At 50.4% G+C, this 19342-nt stretch overlaps 5 protein-coding genes across 5 annotated transcripts; 1 reads left to right on the forward strand and 4 right to left on the reverse strand.

The window, feature by feature from the left end:
- Positions 1-6: 6 nt before the first annotated feature.
- Positions 7-352, reverse strand: SMAC4_13656 (uncharacterized protein; the record flags this gene model as incomplete). The annotated part of the gene is made up of 2 exons (XM_003344645.2): positions 7-198; positions 251-352. The coding sequence occupies one exon, from the start codon at positions 350-352 to the stop codon at positions 251-253; it is 102 nt and encodes a 33-aa protein (XP_003344693.2). The 3' UTR covers positions 7-198.
- Positions 353-6182: 5830 nt separating this feature from the next.
- Positions 6183-6653, reverse strand: SMAC4_09787 (uncharacterized protein; the record flags this gene model as incomplete). Its single annotated transcript, XM_003343517.1, has 1 exon — positions 6183-6653. One exon carries the CDS (start codon positions 6651-6653, stop codon positions 6183-6185), a length of 471 nt encoding a protein of 156 aa, XP_003343565.1.
- Positions 6654-8535: 1882 nt separating this feature from the next.
- Positions 8536-10220, reverse strand: SMAC4_10468 (uncharacterized protein). The gene has a single exon (XM_066091038.1). The coding sequence runs from the start codon at positions 10018-10020 to the stop codon at positions 8836-8838; it is 1185 nt and encodes a 394-aa protein (XP_065946903.1). The 5' UTR covers positions 10021-10220; the 3' UTR covers positions 8536-8835.
- Positions 10221-11285: 1065 nt separating this feature from the next.
- Positions 11286-14425, forward strand: SMAC4_02297 (uncharacterized protein; the record flags this gene model as incomplete). Its single annotated transcript, XM_003350536.1, has 5 exons — positions 11286-11410; positions 11551-11829; positions 12013-12478; positions 12593-12837; positions 13114-14425. 5 exons carry the CDS (start codon positions 11286-11288, stop codon positions 14423-14425), a joined length of 2427 nt encoding a protein of 808 aa, XP_003350584.1.
- Positions 14426-15372: 947 nt separating this feature from the next.
- On the reverse strand, positions 15373-19119 carry SMAC4_02296 (uncharacterized protein). The gene is made up of 3 exons (XM_003350535.2): positions 19098-19119; positions 17381-18935; positions 15373-17324 (listed from the first exon to the last, which is right to left on the reverse strand). The coding sequence occupies exons 1-3, from the start codon at positions 19107-19109 to the stop codon at positions 15811-15813; spliced, it is 3081 nt and encodes a 1026-aa protein (XP_003350583.1). The 5' UTR covers positions 19110-19119; the 3' UTR covers positions 15373-15810.
- Positions 19120-19342: the final 223 nt, after the last annotated feature.

The raw sequence follows: 19342 nt of genomic DNA on the forward strand, positions 1-19342 counted from the left end.
CTCCTCTTTTACACCAAGTTCGGTCGCGAACAACCTCAGAAGCTGATTCATGGTAATGGTGAACTGCACGACGCTAAGATACTTGTTCGCAGTCTCCTCGTCCTGTTGCAAGATTGCGACCATGGGACCGTTGCCGGAGTCGTAGATGGTAGCGGTGCAGGCGGAAGGGGAGATGGGGAAGAGTCCTTGGTCAAGGGCCTGAAGGACATCATCAGCAGGGGAGTCAATGAGCAGTACAGGCAGAACCCACTCAATCCAACCACATATTCGTCGCCAACCCCGTCCAAGTGAACCCAGGGTTCTTCGCCGTCAACTCCTCCAGATAATCAACCGTCTCCTTCTTGACCACCATATACGGCAGCTTTTCAATGACGGGGTGCGAAATCTTGCCTGGCCTGGTGTTGAACCCGAACTCGGACGGGATGAAGCGCTTCACGCCGGCTGCTACAGCCGTATCCGCTAGGATCTTCTGGTTGCCGGCCTCGGAGGTGGCGATGGTGCATACTACGGCATCTTGACCGGAAAAAGCATTGGTCAAGGACTCAAGTGATGACAGGTCGGCCTTGCGGACTTGGACTTCGGTAGGGAAGGTGGATGTGGAGGATTCTCGGAAGATGGCTGTCACTGTGAATCCCGCGGAGAGGAGGGCTTGGGTGATGGGGTTGTGTCACACGGACATTGCCCACACTCCTGGGTTTGAAGTTCAATAGAGCCTCAATGCTTGAAATCAACCCAACCTCGCCATACAATGCCAGCCTTGCCTCGGCCAGTGTCACACGGACATTCGCCGGTGACATTCATCAGTCAAACTGCCGACCGGAATTACCGACAGAATGCCACACGGACATTCGCCGGCGACTTTCATCAATTAAACCACCGACCGGAATTACCGACGAGCAACTGGACGAAGGCTGGCATTCAGAAGATCTACGTGTAGGCAGATGAACTAGATAGATTCGCGCCGATGCCTGGTACACAGGGCTCGGTACGTACCAACCTTCTTTGGTATAAGAAGGCCTTAAGGCCCGACCTTCTCATGGAGGTTGAAAGGATCAACAAGGCCTTCGAGACCAAAGTAGTTTATTAGCTGAATTGAACTACTGTTCCAAGCCCAGAACACTGCCCTTGTTACAGACCAAGGTTGCCGGAGGCCTGTGAAGATGTTAGACTGTGCTTTCGGTGGGTGAGAGATCACCAAGCGGGACGATGGAAGACTTACACCGATGACGGCAAAGTTCTTGATGGCCATGGCTGATAAAGGTTGATTGACGAGGGTCGTATGAGAGTCCGGGCTCTTTCAAGTGCAAAGACAAAATGTCACACGGACATATGCTACACTCCTGGTGGCATACGGGCATATGCCACACTCCTGGTGTCATACGGACATATGTCACACTTCTGGTGTCATACGAGAAAGACCTACATGTATGCAGATTGCTAGGTACCTTGGAGCCTCAGGTGACAAGGACCCGTACGTACTAGATAGGTACCGTTCCCCTTTGGCATAAGAAGGCTTTGAAGCCCAGCCTTCCTCTAGAGGTTGAAAGGACCAACAAGGCCTTCGAGACCAAAGTAGTTTATCAGCGGAATTGAAATATTTGTTCCAAGCTCAGAAACCTGCCCTTGTCACACAAAACGAACAGCACGACCCCGTCCTTTATACCTTTGGATCGGCCACAAATTCACGTCATACGGTTGCCTATCTGGGAAACGGCGCCATTGATGCAACCTCAAACGGGCAAGCTCTACCGTGTTGGTGACAAATTGGTCTACCATCATCCATTCAGAGTATGTATGTTCCAGAACCTGCCTGTTCTTCATTAGCGGGACGGATGCTTACCGTAGCACTACCTAATGGCGGAAAGGCGCTCTGAAGCGGCCGCTTTGCTGACCGCATGCCAAAAGTCAGCACATCAACCGCAATCGGAAGAGGGGAAAAGCGCGCCGATGAGACACCCTGGGGACACTCGACAATTACAAATCAGAGGTTGGGAGTTGGATGTTTCAAAGGTAAGTATTTCTAACGTTTGATGCCAAAATATCAATTATTGCTCAGTATGTAATTCGTAGTTCCTTTCCCCTTTCTCCTGTCACTCTTCAATATTCGCTCAATTCAACCCGATTACGCCCACACAACCATGCACATGAAAAGTGTAATCTGCACTCTCCAGGAAGTCCTCGGCAAAATTTCTACCTCGTCAGGCAGTTCATTCTCCCATTTCGTCGGGGCGCCACAAACATGTCATCGAGGATCTCGTCGTAGTGGCGATGGGGCGTCTCGATCCTCGTACGGGATCCGTCGGCGGCTCGAATGATGTGAACGAGGTAATCGTTACCGTCCGGAAAAGCTTGAAAGTCTAACTGCCTCCAAGCTTGGTCCCTTTAGTTCCTTCTCCATCCGAAGCGTTATGTTTCATCTTCTCTCACAGGGCTTCATCGAAGTGAGGAGGATACCCCATATGATGCCTCAAATTGTCCCATGCCATCCGGTACAATGCCTTTTTGCCAGGGCCCCGATAATTCCGTGCCGCCACTTCCTGCAGCTTTTGATACCAAGTGCACGTATCCCACTCCGGCTTCGTCGCCATGTGGGCGTAGTGATCACCGACCGATTCACGCATCCAGTTTCTCAGCTTAGTGTTATGTGTGTTGAAGGGTTCCCAGCACCAGCTTTCGTACTCAAATGTCTCCTGATCCAGGTTCAACAGATCCTTCCCGTCAAAAGTGAGATGGCGCCGCGAGATGACGAGGTCAGCGAGGATCTCTTGATGGGGTCGGTTGGGGACTTTGTTGTTGTCTTCTTCTGTGGTTGCGTCGGTCTCGATGATGTGTGTGAAGAAGGCATCCCCGTTTTCCAATGCTTGAAGCTCCCGTTTGGCATTTTCCACTCGCCAGTTCGCTGCCTTCGTGGTGTGGATGAGATGATAGTCGGCTGGCTTTGGGCGGGAGAACAGGGGGACTTCCGCGACGACTGGCTTGTTTTCCAAAACGTGGTCCCCCAGCCAAGGCACTCCGATCACTTTACGTCGGAATTCCCAGTCTCAGCTGGGCCAGTCGTCGGCGCTCTGGAGGAACGGGTCATCGTACTTTTCGATGTAGTATTCGAGGTTGTAGGGGGTGTACATATAATCGAAGCGGGTCATGGTTGACGATTGCTGGTTTTTGTGACGAACCGTTACAAGCACAGGAGTATTATTGCTGGGATAGAACAATAGAGTAACGGAGTAGTAGCCAAAAGGTACTGGTAAGTTGTGATAGCTATTGCTTGCCGGAGATCCGGTAACAAGAGGCCTGGGAAGGCCTTCTTTTATACCGGCCTTCCTGGACCCGACATACCGGACCCGTGGACCCGAGCCTTTCGGGTCCTCCGATACGGACCCGGGGGCCCGAAGCCTTCGGGCCTTCGGGTCCAATCTGATTGGTCCGTCTATCTAGCTAGCTTACATAACTCTGGTTGAATCGTAACAGTTTTGATTCAGGGGGGTATTTTTTCTCATATTCTTTTTTTTCCCCAAGAGAGAAACTGTTCTTACTTTTTTATCTTCTTTTATAGCGTCTTTTATAGCGTGGATGCATGCGTGCCGGTGATAAGATAAGATACGATAAGACAAGCACCTGGCTGCTGCTGCGTTCTATGTCCTCACAGGTTGTGTTCCTTTTCTTTTGTTCTTTTTCTAAAGTTATGTCTCCAGTATCGTCAAGTAGATGCGCATACGGCTATAGATAGAATTATAAAACTCGGTTTCTTATCCACTTTCCCATAGTGGCATCGTAGCTTGGTCGGTGATGACTAGGGTTACGAAGGGGGGGTTTTTTTTAAAGTGTTTTTGACGTGTACTTCAAAGCAGGCTTATTTTTCTTCAGGTGACATTAGGGAACGTCCGAAAGGAGATGAAAAAAGATAAAATGAGCGCTCTCTGCTATCCGTCGTGTTCGTAAATAAGGTACCTATCTAAACGACCGAAACACCAAGAAACTCGCGACAATTATTGCAGAGAGACCTGGAAGTACATATAAGCCTCCTCACCATCATCACAACTTTACTCCCTTGTTATTTTATTCCCATTCCATTCCCAGAGCCTTGTTGTCCTCGATAATACGTTTCCTGCTAAGACAAAAGATCATTTCACAAAAGAAAAAGAAAAAGAAAAAAAGAAACCGGAAACGAAGAACAAAAGAAGAACAAAAAAAGGGCAAAAGAAGTTCAAACAAGGAAGAAATTCCTCTTCTCCGCTGTATCCGCAATCTCACCGTCCATAATTCCATCGCAATACGCTTCTCCAACGAGCGTATACATGTTCTCCCCATGTTCCGGCGCTGGCCTGATGACGTAGGCAACTCGGTCGCCGTAGAAGACGACGACGAGGTCTCCGGGTTCTGCATGCTTTGGACTCATGCCTAGGTAGCCTTTTTCTGTTAGGTAAGGAAGTTTCTCACTCGGATTTTGTAAGCTGATCAGGTAACCTAAGCGCGTGATTGCGTCGGCCGACATCTTGTCGGCAGACTCAGGGTCAAAAGTTAGTGCCGCAAGGTGATCCCTCACGAACACCAAAAACCGCATATACTCCTCGATATCCGTTGAGACCGCCCTCCTCCCTCGAATGCCATCACGAGACTCAAACCAGTCTGTGAGCATATCACTGATAGGTGTACGCCAAAGGGATTCAAAATGTCGTAATGCAGTTTTGTAGACTGGTTTTTTTTGTTGATTGACATAAGCCATAGCCTTCCCATCGAGCCGGCAAATTCGATCCACATCCAGGGGGCGGTTAGGCGGGGGACAATTTGCTCTTTCCTCAATTGCATCAACAAGATATCCCCGAAGTCCAAGGATATTGGAGTTGGAGGTTGGGATGATTTCCGCTTTGAAACTGTTCCAACACGGCGCATATGGTCGACTCACGCTCTGTGACAAGGGCAGTATTCTGGGCTTGGAACAGTAGTTCGATTCAGCTGATAAACTACTTTGGTCCCGAAGGCCTTGTTGATCCTTTCAACCTCAATGAGAAGGTCGAGCCTTAAGGCCTTCTTATACCAAAGAAGGTTGGTACGTACCGAGCCCTGTGTGCCAGGCATCGGCGCGAGTCTATCTAGTTCATCTGCCTACAAGTAGATCTTCTGAATGCCAACCTTCGTCCAGTTGCCCGTCGGTAATTCCGGTCGGTGGTTTAATTGATGAAAGTCGCCGGCGAATGTCCGTGTGGCATTCTGTCGGTAATTCTGGTCGGCAGTTTGACTGATGAATGTCACCGGCAAATGTCCGTGTGACAGCCGTGCCTGTTGGCCGAATAGTCTGGCTGAGGCAAGGCTGGCATTGTATGGCGAGGTTGGGTTGATGTCAAGCATTGAGGCTCTATTGAACTTCAAACCCAGGAGTGTGGGCAATGTCCGTGTGACAGACGGCGAGAGAAGGGAGAAAGCCAGGTTTGGGACTTGGTCGTCCTTTCTCGATGATGGCTCTTGCTATTTGTGTTAGCACCTCCGCAGTGCTCATCCCGGAGTAATCAGGAACAATGCCTAGCTCATCAGCATCTGATGCTAAGCCGAGTATTTCATATACCCTATCCCGATGCAGTGTTGCGTTGAGATTTATGGTTCTGCTACAGTTTTACAAGCAGTTCCAGTAGCGAACCCATTTTCGAGTCTGCATAATCCAGTGGAAGGTGAACAAAGGCGAGCAATTGAGCTGGCTCAATGCTCAATCCGGATGTTATCCACTCCCGGTTTTTTGGTTCTCCAAGAATTCGCTTTGTCGGCGAATGCGGGCGACACCAAATCCGGGAAAATCATAGTGTCATGTCCGATGACGGACAGAGAAAGAATTAAAGCCATTTGCTTGATTACTTTATCACCACAAGCAAACAGTACCCGGCCGGACAAACACAATTCTTGTATAATCCAGACGCGCGAAAACCAGGCTCTTGACTGCCATTTTCCCAGCTTTTGGGGAGAATTAAGATGCCCGAAAAGCTCGAATGCCTTGTCAGAAATGACAATAGCGGGTTGCGCCGAATTATCACGCGGCAGCAGATAACCGCGAAGCAGACTCCAATCTTGCCAAGGCATCATTTGTTCCATCGTTTCGAGGATTTGCGACCACATATCCATGACTTCATCTGAATGGTCAGCCGATGGTCCAAGCCAAGCGAGGACCTCATATGCAGCTGAGTAGATGTTCTTCATCAGCCGCACTTGATGTGATTTTCGTCGTCAAAGTCTTGGTTGATGCAGATTTGGTCGATCCAGATGGTGAGAATGAGACCTTGAGAGCAAAAAAGACCTCGGAGATGTCGCAAGCAGATATCCAACGAAGCCGTAATTGGAAGGCTGAGTTTCGCGCATGTGCGGCCTCGGTCGTAATCGAGTGGATCTTGCATCCGGGTCTTGTCCTTCGCCTCCCGGGGAAAGTTGATGATGGAGATCTCATGAGTTTTCTTGTTTTCACCCCATGCATATGAGAGGGCGTGGTATCTTCCCGTTTCCTCCAGCAGTTTGGCGTAAATTCGGCATTGGAGATCGTCGGTGAAATTCTTAGTCGGACAAAGTTGGAGCAGCCGAATGCTGGTAGAGGGATCGTGGAGCGGCACCAAATCGTAGGTGAACGTGCCTTGGGCATTCATCGCCATGATGTCGGTCTGTACCGTATTGGCCATGTGGGATGGGCTCTGTAGCCACAACGAGATACATCTCTGCATGGATTCAACTTGTCAGCGTGGGCTTTCAGAGTGGCAAAGAAGCTGCGGTAACGGGAAATGTGGTAAATAGATGAAACTCACAAGGAAGCCAAACTCAAAGTGACTCACATGGAGAAGGGCCTTTTGTGTATCAAGCTCCTCTCGTGCCGGGACAGAAAACGTAGGCTCCAACGTACGATGTCAACGGCAGATTGACAAGACACCACCGATATTGTAGGTTTGTCAACAGCTATTGGGGACCGTAAATGACGATAAGGACGAGTGAAAGAAATGAAAGTACGGAGAGGAACGAAACCCGTCTTGGTGTTCACGGCAAATATCATGATTTTGGTGTTCTGGCCCGACTACCGTTCACGTTATTTGTTCTGGACGAACTCCTGACACACACTCACACTATCCCCCCCACCCCCAAGTTCTCCTCACAGCGTTCTTGGGTTGCGATGTGTCGTAATATCGTTTGGGCATGAGCACCCACCTTCCAAATTGTAAAGTTGACCCCTACAAATTCTTCCAATCGGTCTTCCTGTTTCTCTCAACAGGCGCAGGCTGATGGCGTGTAGTCGACTCAGCTGCGGGGGGTTCATACTTCATGGTGTGACAAGGGCAGTGTTCTGGGCTTGGAACAGTAGTTCAATTCCGCTGATAAACTACTTTGGTCCCGAAGGCCTTGTTGAATCCTCTGAAGCCTTTCCATCCAGGCCGGGCTTCAAGGCCTTCTTATGCCAAAGAGGTTTGGTGCGTAGGGGGAAGGTGGAGAGACAAAAACTGCGTTGGCCTGAGAAGTAGGGAAAAAGCTGTATTGTACAGCAAGTGGAGGTACAAAACGATAAAGGATGCATTTGGGGGTTGGCGGGAACAATGGAAAGTGCGTTGGGTGCGGCCGGTCTCCTTGCATAAAACAGTTCACGGAAGGCACTGCCAACGGCTTTCAATGAGAGCAAACACCTGCCGGCAGCGGCAAAGATGGGAATCGTCCTTGCGAAACGTACCTTCCTTTTTATACAACTCCCACCAACGTCATGCATTCCATCTCCGTCTCCTTCTCCATTTCGCCTTCTCATCTTCTCCCAGTTTCCCTTCCTCCCCATTGTCACCTTCGCCTTCTCAACAATCATCGTCCTCTCTGTCATCGACGCAGCCATCACGCCATGGACAAATCATCCGAAATCATTATCACCGCCCCGAGTCCTGACGCTCCAGCGAACTATTCTGTGAATTCCGAAATCCAGGATTTCTTCACCAAAACTTCTGCCACCCGCGCAGCCTGCGACGCCAAAGCAAAGGAGCTTGTCGGCGGTGGCGAGGTAGTCCCAGTCGATGTGCAGGGCGCATGCAGCTACACCGTCTACGCAGGACCTGGCCTGCAATACGTCGTCCAGTTCCGCCTCGAGTCGCTGGCGCTCGAGACCGAAATCAGCTCCCTGGCCACTGAGATTTACGGATCACTGGTGCCGAAGGTGTCTTTCGTGGGCAGATTGGGCGAAAATGAAGAAAAGCAGGCACTGCGCGTCTACTTGATGACCCGAGTACGTGGAGTGACACATTTGGATTTATCTTGGCTTGTGGCTTCCCGGAGAACTCTCCCGACAATTGTGTCTGGCGAAGGAAGCAGAAGTGTGTCCATTCGGACTCAACCTGTACTCTCTCCGGTTTCTGTCCGGGAAGCTTCAACTGCGCAACGGGTGGACACGATACGAAGACTACCATGCGTTGCAGGATACCTTCTGGGAGAGATTCAAACAGGAGGTCGGCGACTTATCAGACCATCAGCTTCAAACGATCAAACTTGCCAGGGCTCTGGGTCTGCTACTGTCGTTTGGATTCACCAGTCGGCTTGCCAATGAGCCGAAGCCAGTGCCTATTCCCGATGACGAGCATGGACGTTACAATATGATGTCTTTGGATGGATTTCTGATCAATCCGGGGACAAAGTTCGATTTCTAAGCGGAGGCCAGAAGACTATGGTTGGAATAAGCAGCAGTGAGGACGTTGGCCCTTCAAGACTTGTTGCACAGCCGACAATGTCTTGACAAACTACTTGTGCGTTTCCCAGACCACACCCTCAGACACTCTTATTCTCCTCCATCCTTCCCCTCCTGCCACGGAAGGGAGACCACATTGTCTACATGAACCCCGCCTGCTAGTACTTGGGCCACTGCGGTACGGCTGACGGATGCCCGTAAAGTGGCGCATTGTATTGGTTTCCAGCAGTGTTGTTGTTGTTTGTTTGAACTCCTGCACCCATGTTGAAGTTCATAAACCCGGCTCCCGAGTTGTGAAACTGATCCCGTCCGACATACCACCCATTTTCCCGAGTCGCACTCCTCTCATCGGGAGAAGATGAATCGGTCGACGACCCTCCACCAGACGGCAGCAGCAACAGAAGCTCCTTCGCGTATGCCGCCGCCGTTGCTGCCGCATAGCCCTGCCACTTCTTATTCTTGTGCGAGTCGGCATAGTCGCAAACTCCCCGGATCACCAGACCCTGGTAGTCGCTCATCACGCCCGCGGCTTCCATCTCAAGACAGATGATTTTGTGCTTCGCGTAGAGGTCATTCCTCTTGGCGCTCGACCTGACAACCGTATTGGCCGAGCCAATGTTGCCATAGTGGATATGGGGTTGGTCACTCTTCCGATCGGCTCTTTTGCCTCGGCCTTTGCGCACCTTTGCTCGCGTCGTATCACAAAGGCCTTGACAGAATCTTCCCCTGTCCGGATGAGGATAGTTGTCCTCAAAGAGATAATCATATTCGGCTCCAGGATCCTGATAAGCCTGTCGCGAACGCTCATTCAAGCGCTCCCGTAAGTCTTTCAGGTACTGCGGGATCTTACTTCCCACCATCTGCATATGCACAGTTTGCAGATTGTTCACCGCAGTGAGCAGAGCAGCAGACGGGTGAAGCGTGTGTTCTTTGACGGTCAATTCTTTCTCGCCCTCCCACGCACCGAACTCGTAATGCGTCACACCTCCTCTTCCTTGCTGGGGAACGCCGACGACGACATCGCCCAAGACGATCTGCTCCTGCCTATCTGGACCGTAGCAGGGCATCCCGCCTGCAATGCCAACCACCAGGACGTGTTTGATGTTGGGAAACGAGCGGCGCATGTTGGCAAGAGCCGTGGCGGCTGGTTCGATACCCATGCGTGGGCACACAACCATCACGACGAAGTGCGAGCCTATACGTCCGACGTGGTAGAGGACATCGTCGTCGTCGACCTCCATTGTCGTCGGGTTCTCTAGCATTCCGACCGCAGCGGTGAGTTCCAAGGGCAAGGGGGCAATCCAGCCGACTGTGTATCGAGAAGCGTCGTGCGAAGGGTTCATTGTGGCCGAGTGTTAACACTGAACGTGGTTATCCAAAACAAAGAAAAACACTATCTCGAGTTGCAAAGATCCAAACCACAAGTGATGGTACTGGGGTTTACAACATCTATTCGGGGTGTTACAGGCAACGCGCAACGTAAAGAGGGAATTGAGGCTTAGCTCTGGAACCCTCTGCTCCAAAGTTGAGCGATGTTTCTATGCGCCTTCGGATTGGTGGCCTCACCCTCCATGATGGCAGTAGGTATGGAGGGCATCAATCCTGTTATCTCGGACAACTTCCTCTTTGGTCAGATGACTTCTCAAGTCCTGGTGCTACGCGGGCGTTCTAATGAAGCTTCTGATTGGCCATGTATTCTCAAGACCCATCTCAAAGTGCGGTTTTCGTGACGCCAGTTTGGGATTGCGGCGTCGGACTTGCATTAACAGCTGTGGGCGCAGGCAGTGCCTTCCACTTCAGCTCTCCTCGAAAGGATAACGAATGGCGCAAGCGATTGGTGGCCCGTTTACACTGGGTTGAAAACCAGTGCAGGCAGTTTCCCTTGGGCATCGAACACACCTTCGCTACCCTAAGGCATCAACCGCTGACACCGCAAATGTGCACATATCGGTGGCTCCCATTCCCATGCTCAAGCGCCTGTTCAGTCTTGGCGAGGTGGTGACACCACACACCACAACTTTTTGTTATTTGGACATTCGAAAACGATGACAACCAGACTTGATTTGCCTGCAACTCTACTAATTGAGGAGATAAAAGAAAACCGAGAGTGATTTCGCATTCAGGGTAGATGAACTATTTCCATGGTCATTTTTATAAAGATCCGAGTAAACCGCCAATTTTCCTTCTTTGGTTTCGAAGGTCCAAATGTCAAAAAGTTGCCAAAAGTTGTGGAGAGTGTGGTGTCACCACCTCACCAAGACTGAAACAGGGGCTTGAGCATGGGAACATAGCCTTGAGATGACATTTGGTTAGGGATGAGTCTTCTGGGTACAAACCAACAGTTTCGGGATATGAAACAGCTCTTCCTTCTCATGCTTCTATCGGCAATTCTCTTATCCGTCTGTTACTACACCTTTGGTTCTTGGGTTAGCATACCCATTGCATTTCTCACAACTGTCTTGTCTTGGCGACCGTTTGCTTTCTCCCTGCCTCTTTTTTTTACAGGTCAATTCATTTCGTCAGGGTGGTTAAGGCTTCCACTTGCAATCGAACACCACAGAACATATCCAGCAGCCTACCGCTCCAACGTGGGCAGATCGTACTGACAATGTCTCTTCGCAACTCTGGTCCGGGCTTCCTGAGCGCCAATACCGGCCCGGGCGTACAGAGTAACTACAATGCCTCCGGGCCGCAAATCAACATCAGCTACTATACAGGCAGGTTCTTGGTCGAGTAAGATGCTCCAGAGACCTGTGCTAACATCCTATAGGCTCTGCCATTGAACCATCCTTAAACGCTGGTTCCCTGGACCGTGAGAAACAAGCTTGGTCTACTCCCGCTCTGAAATTTTCTTATCCGTTAAGACTGACGAGAACAGCATGTCTACAAACTCTCAGCTTCTCCAACATTGATGCGCGTCGTCAGGATATTGTTGTGGCCCATCCTACGACCGGCGATTGGATCTTTGAGACCGAAGAATTTCGGCACTGGCGCGACCGCACTTCTATTCTAAGACACAATGGAGTGCTTTGGATCAAAGGCCATCCCGGAACCGGAAAATCGACGCTGATGAAACATATCTGGAGACATTGTCAGCGACAGTTTCAGGACCGTACAATTGCGACTTACTTCTTCTACGCTCGAGGTGAGTCGTTGTAAGTGACACCTCTCGGCATGCTACGCTCTCGGGTGTGCCAATTTCTCGACCGTGAGGAACAATTGTATCAACGCTTTCTTCCCGTTTTCCACGAGAAGAACCGACTTCACCAGAAGTGGGAGTGGCGAGAGTCTGAACTGAAGGAGTTCCTTCTTTCCGAGATGCAGGTTCGACAAAGGCGGCCACTCATTATTCTTGCCGATGCCTTGGACGAATGCAATGAGTCACAAGTTCGAGATGTTGTGCGGTTTCTTGAACAACTGAGTATTGCCTGCGTCAGCAATGAGCTCAACGTTTGCGTTTGTCTATCGAGTCGCCATTATCCAAACATCACTATGGCAAAATATCAAAAGCTTGTGGTAGAAGGTATGAAAGGACATGGCGCGGATATTGCCATATACGTCCACGACAACCTGACGAAGTCGAACCAGGATATTGAGAAGCAGGTTCTCAAAAAGGCATCCGGTATCTTCATGTGGGTCGTGCTCGTCGTCGCCATGCTGAACAAAGCATATGACGAGGGCAAGGTCGAAGCAAGGGAGCAGAAGTTGCGCGAAGTGCCCAGTGACCTTGACGGCCTGTTCTCGACAATCCTAAGCAAGGAAAATCCGGATAAAGAAGAGACGATCTTAATGCTGCAGTGGGTTTTGTTTGCGTTAGAGACTCTTAACACCGGATGAGCTATACCATGCCACGCTGGTTGGCACCGGTGCCATAAACCTAGAACCTTGGGATGAGTCACAGCTGACGACATTAAGCGGCGCATAACCCACTCTTCGAGAGGGCTGATCGAGGTCCGTAACGCACACAGGGTTCAATTCATCCACGAATCTGTCAAAGATTTCCTCGTACGAAATCGACGACTTCAGAGTCTGGACCCGGCGCTTGAATCCGATGCCATTGGTCGATCTCATGATCGTTTGAAAAATTGCTGTCTGTCATTCATCCGTTTTGTCGCTCCAGTAGTGGATAATATGGATGAGTTATCGATGATCATGCACGAGTTGAAGGTCAGATACTCGTTCTTGGGATACGCTTCGAGGCACTGGTTCGATCATGCTGAGCAAGCAGAGATAAGAAATGTCTCACAAACAGAATTCTTAAGGGAGATTAACAAAGTTCATAGCGTGAAACGACTCGCGGAGGCTCATGGAATGTTCTGTACTAATAAAAGAGAAATAGGGGAGTCATACATGAAAGCCACATGTTTCGACGATAAAATAGGGCACAAGGACCTGTTATCCATTTCCCTGGCTCATAAATACAACATAGTTGCGAGGATTCTTGTCGAGCATGCCGCCGATATTTACCCACAAGGCTGGGACTACAACTCTGCCTTTTATGCCTCTGTATGCAATGACGACACAGAGATGTTAAGGCTTCTTTACGAACACGGCGCCGATCCTAATGGCTGGCACGGGGAGAATACCCCGCTCCATATTGCTATACAACGGTACGAAAAATCGACAGAGGTTGTGAAACTTCTTCTCGATTACGGTGCCGATGTTAATGCGACAAAGTTATATCGCGGTACCCCGCTACGGCAGGTCCTTGGAGAGGAACGTGTCAACCAACGGCCTATTTCTGTGGTTATAGAGCTAATGAAACTTTTGCTCGACCGCGGCGCAGATGTTAACGCAAGCTACATTAACGCAAGCTATGTGTACGACGCCAGCAACGCACTCCACGATGCCATACAACGTAGAATGAAAGAGGTTGTCGGACTTCTTCTCGATCGCGGCGCAGATATTAACGCGAAAGGGGGTGAATACGGTACCGCGCTACAGGCTGCTGCATATGCAGCATATCGTGGAAACACGGAAATCGTAAGACTGCTTCTCGAGCGCAGCGCCGACGTCAACACGCAAGGCAGAGAATATGGTACCGCGCTACAAACTGCTGCGACTGCATATTTTCCGTGGGGGGAGCCGCGGGCGAGAGATGACCCGAGAGATGTTGCAAAGTTACTTCTCGAGCACGGCGCCGATGTTAACGCCCAAGGTGGGAGATACGGTAAAGCACTACAGGCAGCTATATTAAAGCGTCGGGAGGATATAGCGGTACTTCTTGTCGATTTCGGCGCTGATATAAGTACTCTGCAGCCTGCTGCGGATTTTATATTCCTTTCACGCGAGTTCGAACGTAGAAGGGACGATATTACGAAGATGTTTCCCGACAACGGCGTCGTTACCATTAAAAGCAAAGGGAAATACGGTTCCGCTCTTCAGATGGCTATATTGCAAGATTATCCCCGCTTTGCAACTGTTCTCATCAAACACGGGGCCGATGTCAATTACCGCACTGAACTACTTGGCCCCCCGTTAATATTGGCTATACCAGAGGACAACTTGAAGATAGCAACGGTTTTGCTTGAGCATAGTGCTGATGTCAACGGAGAGCACGGAGAGTTTGGCGCCGCTTTACAGTGGGCTGTATGCGTGAGCCCGCACAACGAGTTTGTGACTCTTCTTATTGAGCACGGCGCAAACGTCCATGCAAGAGGTGGAAAATACGGTAGTGCGTTGCAGGCGGCTAGAGTTGCGGGTCGTATAGATATTGAACTTCTTCGCGAGCATGGCGCTACTGAATAGCTGTCTCCCCAAGGGAGGAATGTTCGGGGAAAGGATTGACGGCGTCCAGGGAGTGGCAGGTGTCATGGAGCAAATTTGTGTCCATTGTTTCAAGTGTGGGAGAAACGGAGGAAGGGCGAGTCTACAATCCGGTGGAGTTTGTTCATTTGTTTCTTTCTCTCAATTTTACAAGATGTTCTTAATTTTACAAGATGTTTTTTTTTTTTTTCAAACTTGTCGACCATCACCTTAATCCCGACACCATGATCCAAACGCTCAATTAACAATCTATTTTGCTTCACGCTCTCATCTCGTCGTCGAGGGTTGTCAGTTCATGTCTACAGATAGCAAACTCAACTGCGTCTGGAAGCCGTGGAAATGTAGCGTTGAATCGTTTCCAGGGTTCACATAGGCAACAGCATTTGATAACAACCGTGGCACCTTTCTGGGGACGTGAGGACTGTTGGTAGACTTCTTGGATCATCTCCCACAGTCTTTGAACGGACGGAGGAGCAGCTATGATGCCTTCCAAATGCACCGGTCGCTGGCGAGGGCAAGGCCACCGCTTTAGGTAAATGAAAAACGAGGAACATGAAAATATAGTCAATGAAGAATCATTCACAGATTTTGTAACGTGTTCATCTTTATTCATCAGCTTTTTGGCTACGAGTGACCATCGTGTGTTTGGAGAGTTTGGTGTTTGATGAAGTCGTTAATGGCAATGTATAAGGCCGATAAGGAGATAACGATAAGACAATGACCGATAAGGTAAGCGAACCGCAAAAACACCAAAAAAATATCATGACCAACAAAAACATACAGCACCTGGGATTCGCTGGTCGTCACCGACCCAACTACTAGTCAGGCCCTCACTGGCTTATCTATGGGAGAGCGGACGGGATCCCGAGTTTTCCAGTGGGTATGGTCGTATGTACTAGACCGCTCTTCACCAGCATCTTATGACCCTCCTTTTGGTAAATTTGCTGTTTCTTGTCTACCTACTTTAGACAACTGTGTGTCTCTATTTTCTAAAAGAATGCGAGCAACAAATTCCATATACACACCCCGAAACTTGATGAGAAACCGGCTATATATGGGTATGATTTCTGCCTCTGTGCTCTGACGCCATTTAAGCATGATTTTACTTTTTGACCAGCGGGTAGGGTAGATATATAGGTATGTTGTTGTGCATGCGAAATTCTCAAAAAGGTTTATCTCCCTCCACAGTCTATCAACCCTCAATCTCATAGCTTTCTTCATCCGTTTGCATCCACCTCTGGTATCCTCGTCTCCTAGCGATCTCTCTCTCTCTCCCCCTCCTTTTTCTCAACTACGACCCATCATCATCATCTTACACTCAACATCCTCGCCCCGGTTGGTCCATTGGACACATGACCTGCGCGACTCTATCGTCGGCTCTTGAGCAATTGCTGCAAGTAAGCCATTACGGCCTTGCGGTCCGTAGAGCTGGTGAGCGCACGCAAGAAGTCCTCGGCGCCCATGCCGATGGCCGGGAAGGTAACCGTCTGACAGTGGTTGATGAACTTCTCGCCCGTCTTGACGTAGATGGTCTGCTCCAGACCGGTGATTTCATTTAGGATTTGCCGTGTCTGAGCATCGGCATAGGGCCTGAAATTGATATCCTGCATCACCTCCCAGCACGCAGCGTGGAACTGGGTGAGCATGAACTGGTCGAATCCGGGGAAAGCGGGTGCAGGCACTCCGTTCGCGGTAGGGTTTTCGCCGATGGTAGCGACGTCAGGACCACCCCATTGTTGCGCCATCCGCGCCAGAACATTGAAGCTAATGCGACTGGCCACGATATTACCGTGGACAATGGTCTTAGCAATGGTCATGATGGAGTTCACCAAGGACTCGAAGACACCTTGGTTAGATCCGCTTACGAGAACGCCGCCAAGATCATTGATGAGAATGACCTGAACGAACGATACGTACTCGCGGCGCAGCTCCTGCAGCTGGATCTCGTCATCGGTCCCGTTGATGGGCTCGGAAAGACCGGCGAAAACACGCTGGAGCAGAGGAGTGAGGAGAAGGTCGAGGATGTTGTAGATCTCGCCCTTGAAGTTATAGACAATTTGCTCCAGTAGACGAAGGAAGAACGCCATCTCGTCCTTACTAGAGCTTTGAGAAAGGAGTCCTTCGATCCACTGGGGCAATTGTGGGAGAATGGTAGCCCCAAGGACACCAAGTAGACGGGAGAAGGCGGAGCGGCATGCGGCACGAATCTCTCCATTAGTGTTAAGCTCATTAAGAGCAACCAGGATTGCCTCAGATGCCCTGGAGAACTCTGCAGAGACGGCTTGCGGGGGTGTGCGCTGGCTGTTGGGGTTCTGCGACTGATTAGGATCAGCAAAGCCATTGGCCAGGGTGCCGAGGGCCATGATGATGTGATGGATTTGTAGGATAGCCTGCGCATCGCCAGACTTGGCGCGTGGCAGGTGCATGCTCATATCAGAGAACAGAGGCTCCATAACCGAGCGAGCGTAGAAAGCCTGATCAGCCTCCGGTGTGGTTGAGGTTGATGAGATGCAGCCAATAGCTTCGAAAAGGTATAGCTGGCCATTGAAGATGGCGTCAGCGGAGTGATCAGACTCATCCGAAGACATATCATCCTCTGCATCAGTGCTCGGGACCTCAGCCTTAATAGGGAGAAGGTCGCTGATCGACTGAATAACAGTCTTTGCAACGTTGCCCACTTGGGCTCTCAGTTGCTTCACGAACCGAAGGAAAAGATACCAAGACCTGGTTCTGACCCTCGGGTGTTCGTGATGAATAAGGTGAACAAAGTTTTCGAGTACGGGAGCGATGTACTGGTGGTGTGACTCGAAGAAGGCATGATAGCGAACACAAATCTCCATGTACTGGAGAAGAATTGCTGGATGAGGGAAGTTCGCAATGCCTATCAAAGTTGTTAGCTCGAATCCAGCAAGCGTCGGGCAAGATGTAACCCCTTACCTGACTCAACCATCTTGCTCATCATCACAGCAAGACGTTCGGTGGCAACGGCGTTGGGTTCGCTCTTGTGGGCGAGTCCGGCGTTCGGCAGAGCAAGCTCGCCAAACAGATAGATTTCATGTAGGGCCAAATCCAAATCCCTCCAGTCCATCTGCGGGCCTTGCTGCTCGAGCGTTGCGAACATGTTGCCCACAAGGGTACTCAAGAATTCGATATATAAAGTTTGGTCGACGGCAGCCACGCTCTTCTGCAGGATCTGTAACCTTTTGCGGAGCTCCTGAAAGTCAGCCTCTTCGCTCTCTCCGTCCTCGGTCCCCCAGGAAGAAGTCTCGTCATATCTCATCTTAGCAACGATGGCACTAAGAATCGGGCGAAGCATCTGAGAATAGCTATCAGGCAGTGTGCCCACCCTGCGAAGGAACGTTAGTAGGTCTGTGAGCGAGGGAATAACAGTCGAGCACACTTCGTCATATTCGTCAGAGAACAGACGGAGAAGGGCCGGTAAGAAATCCTGAAGGTGACGTTCGGCCTTTGCTCGTGTTTCGGCGTCGACTTTGGTGTCTTCAAGAACCCGTACTACATCCGTCATGATCGTGTTGAGGAGCTTCGCAACGACTTCTGCGAGGTCATTGTCATAACGGTTGGTGCCCTTGAACTCGTTCAATCCCTGACTTGCGAGAAGCTCCGTGATGATGCCACCGAGGTTGAGGAACGAAATCAGCTCCATCTTGTGGCTCGGTCCCATCTTCTTGGCGACAATCTCCGTCAACGTATCGATGGCGGTGTCCCTCACGGTATCGACGTTGTTGTTCGTGCTGCCGGTCCTGCCGACCAAGGGCAAGATCAAGTTCTGCATTTCCTGGCTGACAACAAGGGAGATATCGATCCAGCTGACCCATTTTCCGATCACCTTGAGCGTCAACTCTACCACGCCATCATGCTTATTTGTCCACTGCGCGAGGATGTCCTGCCACGACATGGCAATTTTCTGCATATGCCTTTCTCGAATCAGATCCTTGAGATCATTGTTCCTCTTCGACTCATTCCCTTGGCGGCTGATCATTAGGTCGGCAATTTCGTCATGGACGGAGCTTAGTATACGGAGGTACAGCATAACGCCGCTGAGGTTGTCTCTTGAAGCGCCATTCTGGGAGCTGGTCAAGGCGAGGAAGTCGTCGAAGAAGGTTTCCCAGCCCTCGCCATACAGTGCGACAAAGAGATACGTGAGGGTCTGTGTGAGCTTGTTCTGAACATTCGCAGGGTCGGCTTGGTCCTGAGCGCTGGGACCATATGTACGTGTGATGTAGTCGAGTAAAGAATTTTTCACAAAGGCGAGGTCGGGGGCGTCCAACCCTTGGGAGTGGACAGCGTTATTGACCATCTCAAGGGAGACATGGCGTACGATGTCGGATGCCCTGGGGCTTCGCGTGAAGAGGGCGGCGCAGATACGCCATGCTTGAACGTCGGTCCTGACTTGGTTGAGGAACTCGAGCGCCTGGTTCTTGAGGGCTTGACTGGAACGAGGATCGAAGGCGATCTCAATCGCCTGTTCGAACTGTAGCGGAAACCACCGTTAGCACGAGAGGACAGAGAGGGATGACGTGTGCCAAAGAGGTACATTCTGATCCCTCCATTCGGATATGGATATATGGCGGGGTCGGCGGGCGCGAGCTTGCGGGGGGCATATTTTTTTTCACGCTGGGGAGAGCAGCCTTACCTGGGCGTCCATGGTATGGCTGTTTGGAAGAAGTGTTCAAAGGAGAGAGAAATGGGTTGGAAGGGTTCGTGGTATGGTTTGTCCGTCGGCGGTGTTTTGTCTGTTTGCTGGTTTTGGTTGTTGGTTAAAGTGCTGTAATAACCCGGGGCAGCGATGGTCAAGAGACAGTCGGCATTCTCAAAGATAGCAGGCGGAGCGCCAAAAAGACATAGTTTCCAAAGGCGGGGACCTTTTAGTTGGCTTCC

This window comes from Sordaria macrospora, chromosome 4, assembly GCF_033870435.1.
Source record: "Sordaria macrospora chromosome 4, complete sequence".
NCBI classification, from domain to species: Eukaryota; Fungi; Ascomycota; class Sordariomycetes; order Sordariales; family Sordariaceae; genus Sordaria; species Sordaria macrospora.

Excerpts from the sequence above, each read along its gene's own strand:
- SMAC4_02296 (XM_003350535.2), bottom strand. Across the intron at positions 17,325-17,380 it reads GAGCAAGATGGTTGAGTCAG|GCATTGCGAACTTCCCTCAT; the intron begins GTAAGGGGTTAC and ends CAACTTTGATAG.
- SMAC4_10468 (XM_066091038.1), bottom strand. The coding sequence starts at position 10,020 with ATGAACCCTTCGCACGACGCTTCTCGATACACAGTCGGCTGGATTGCC.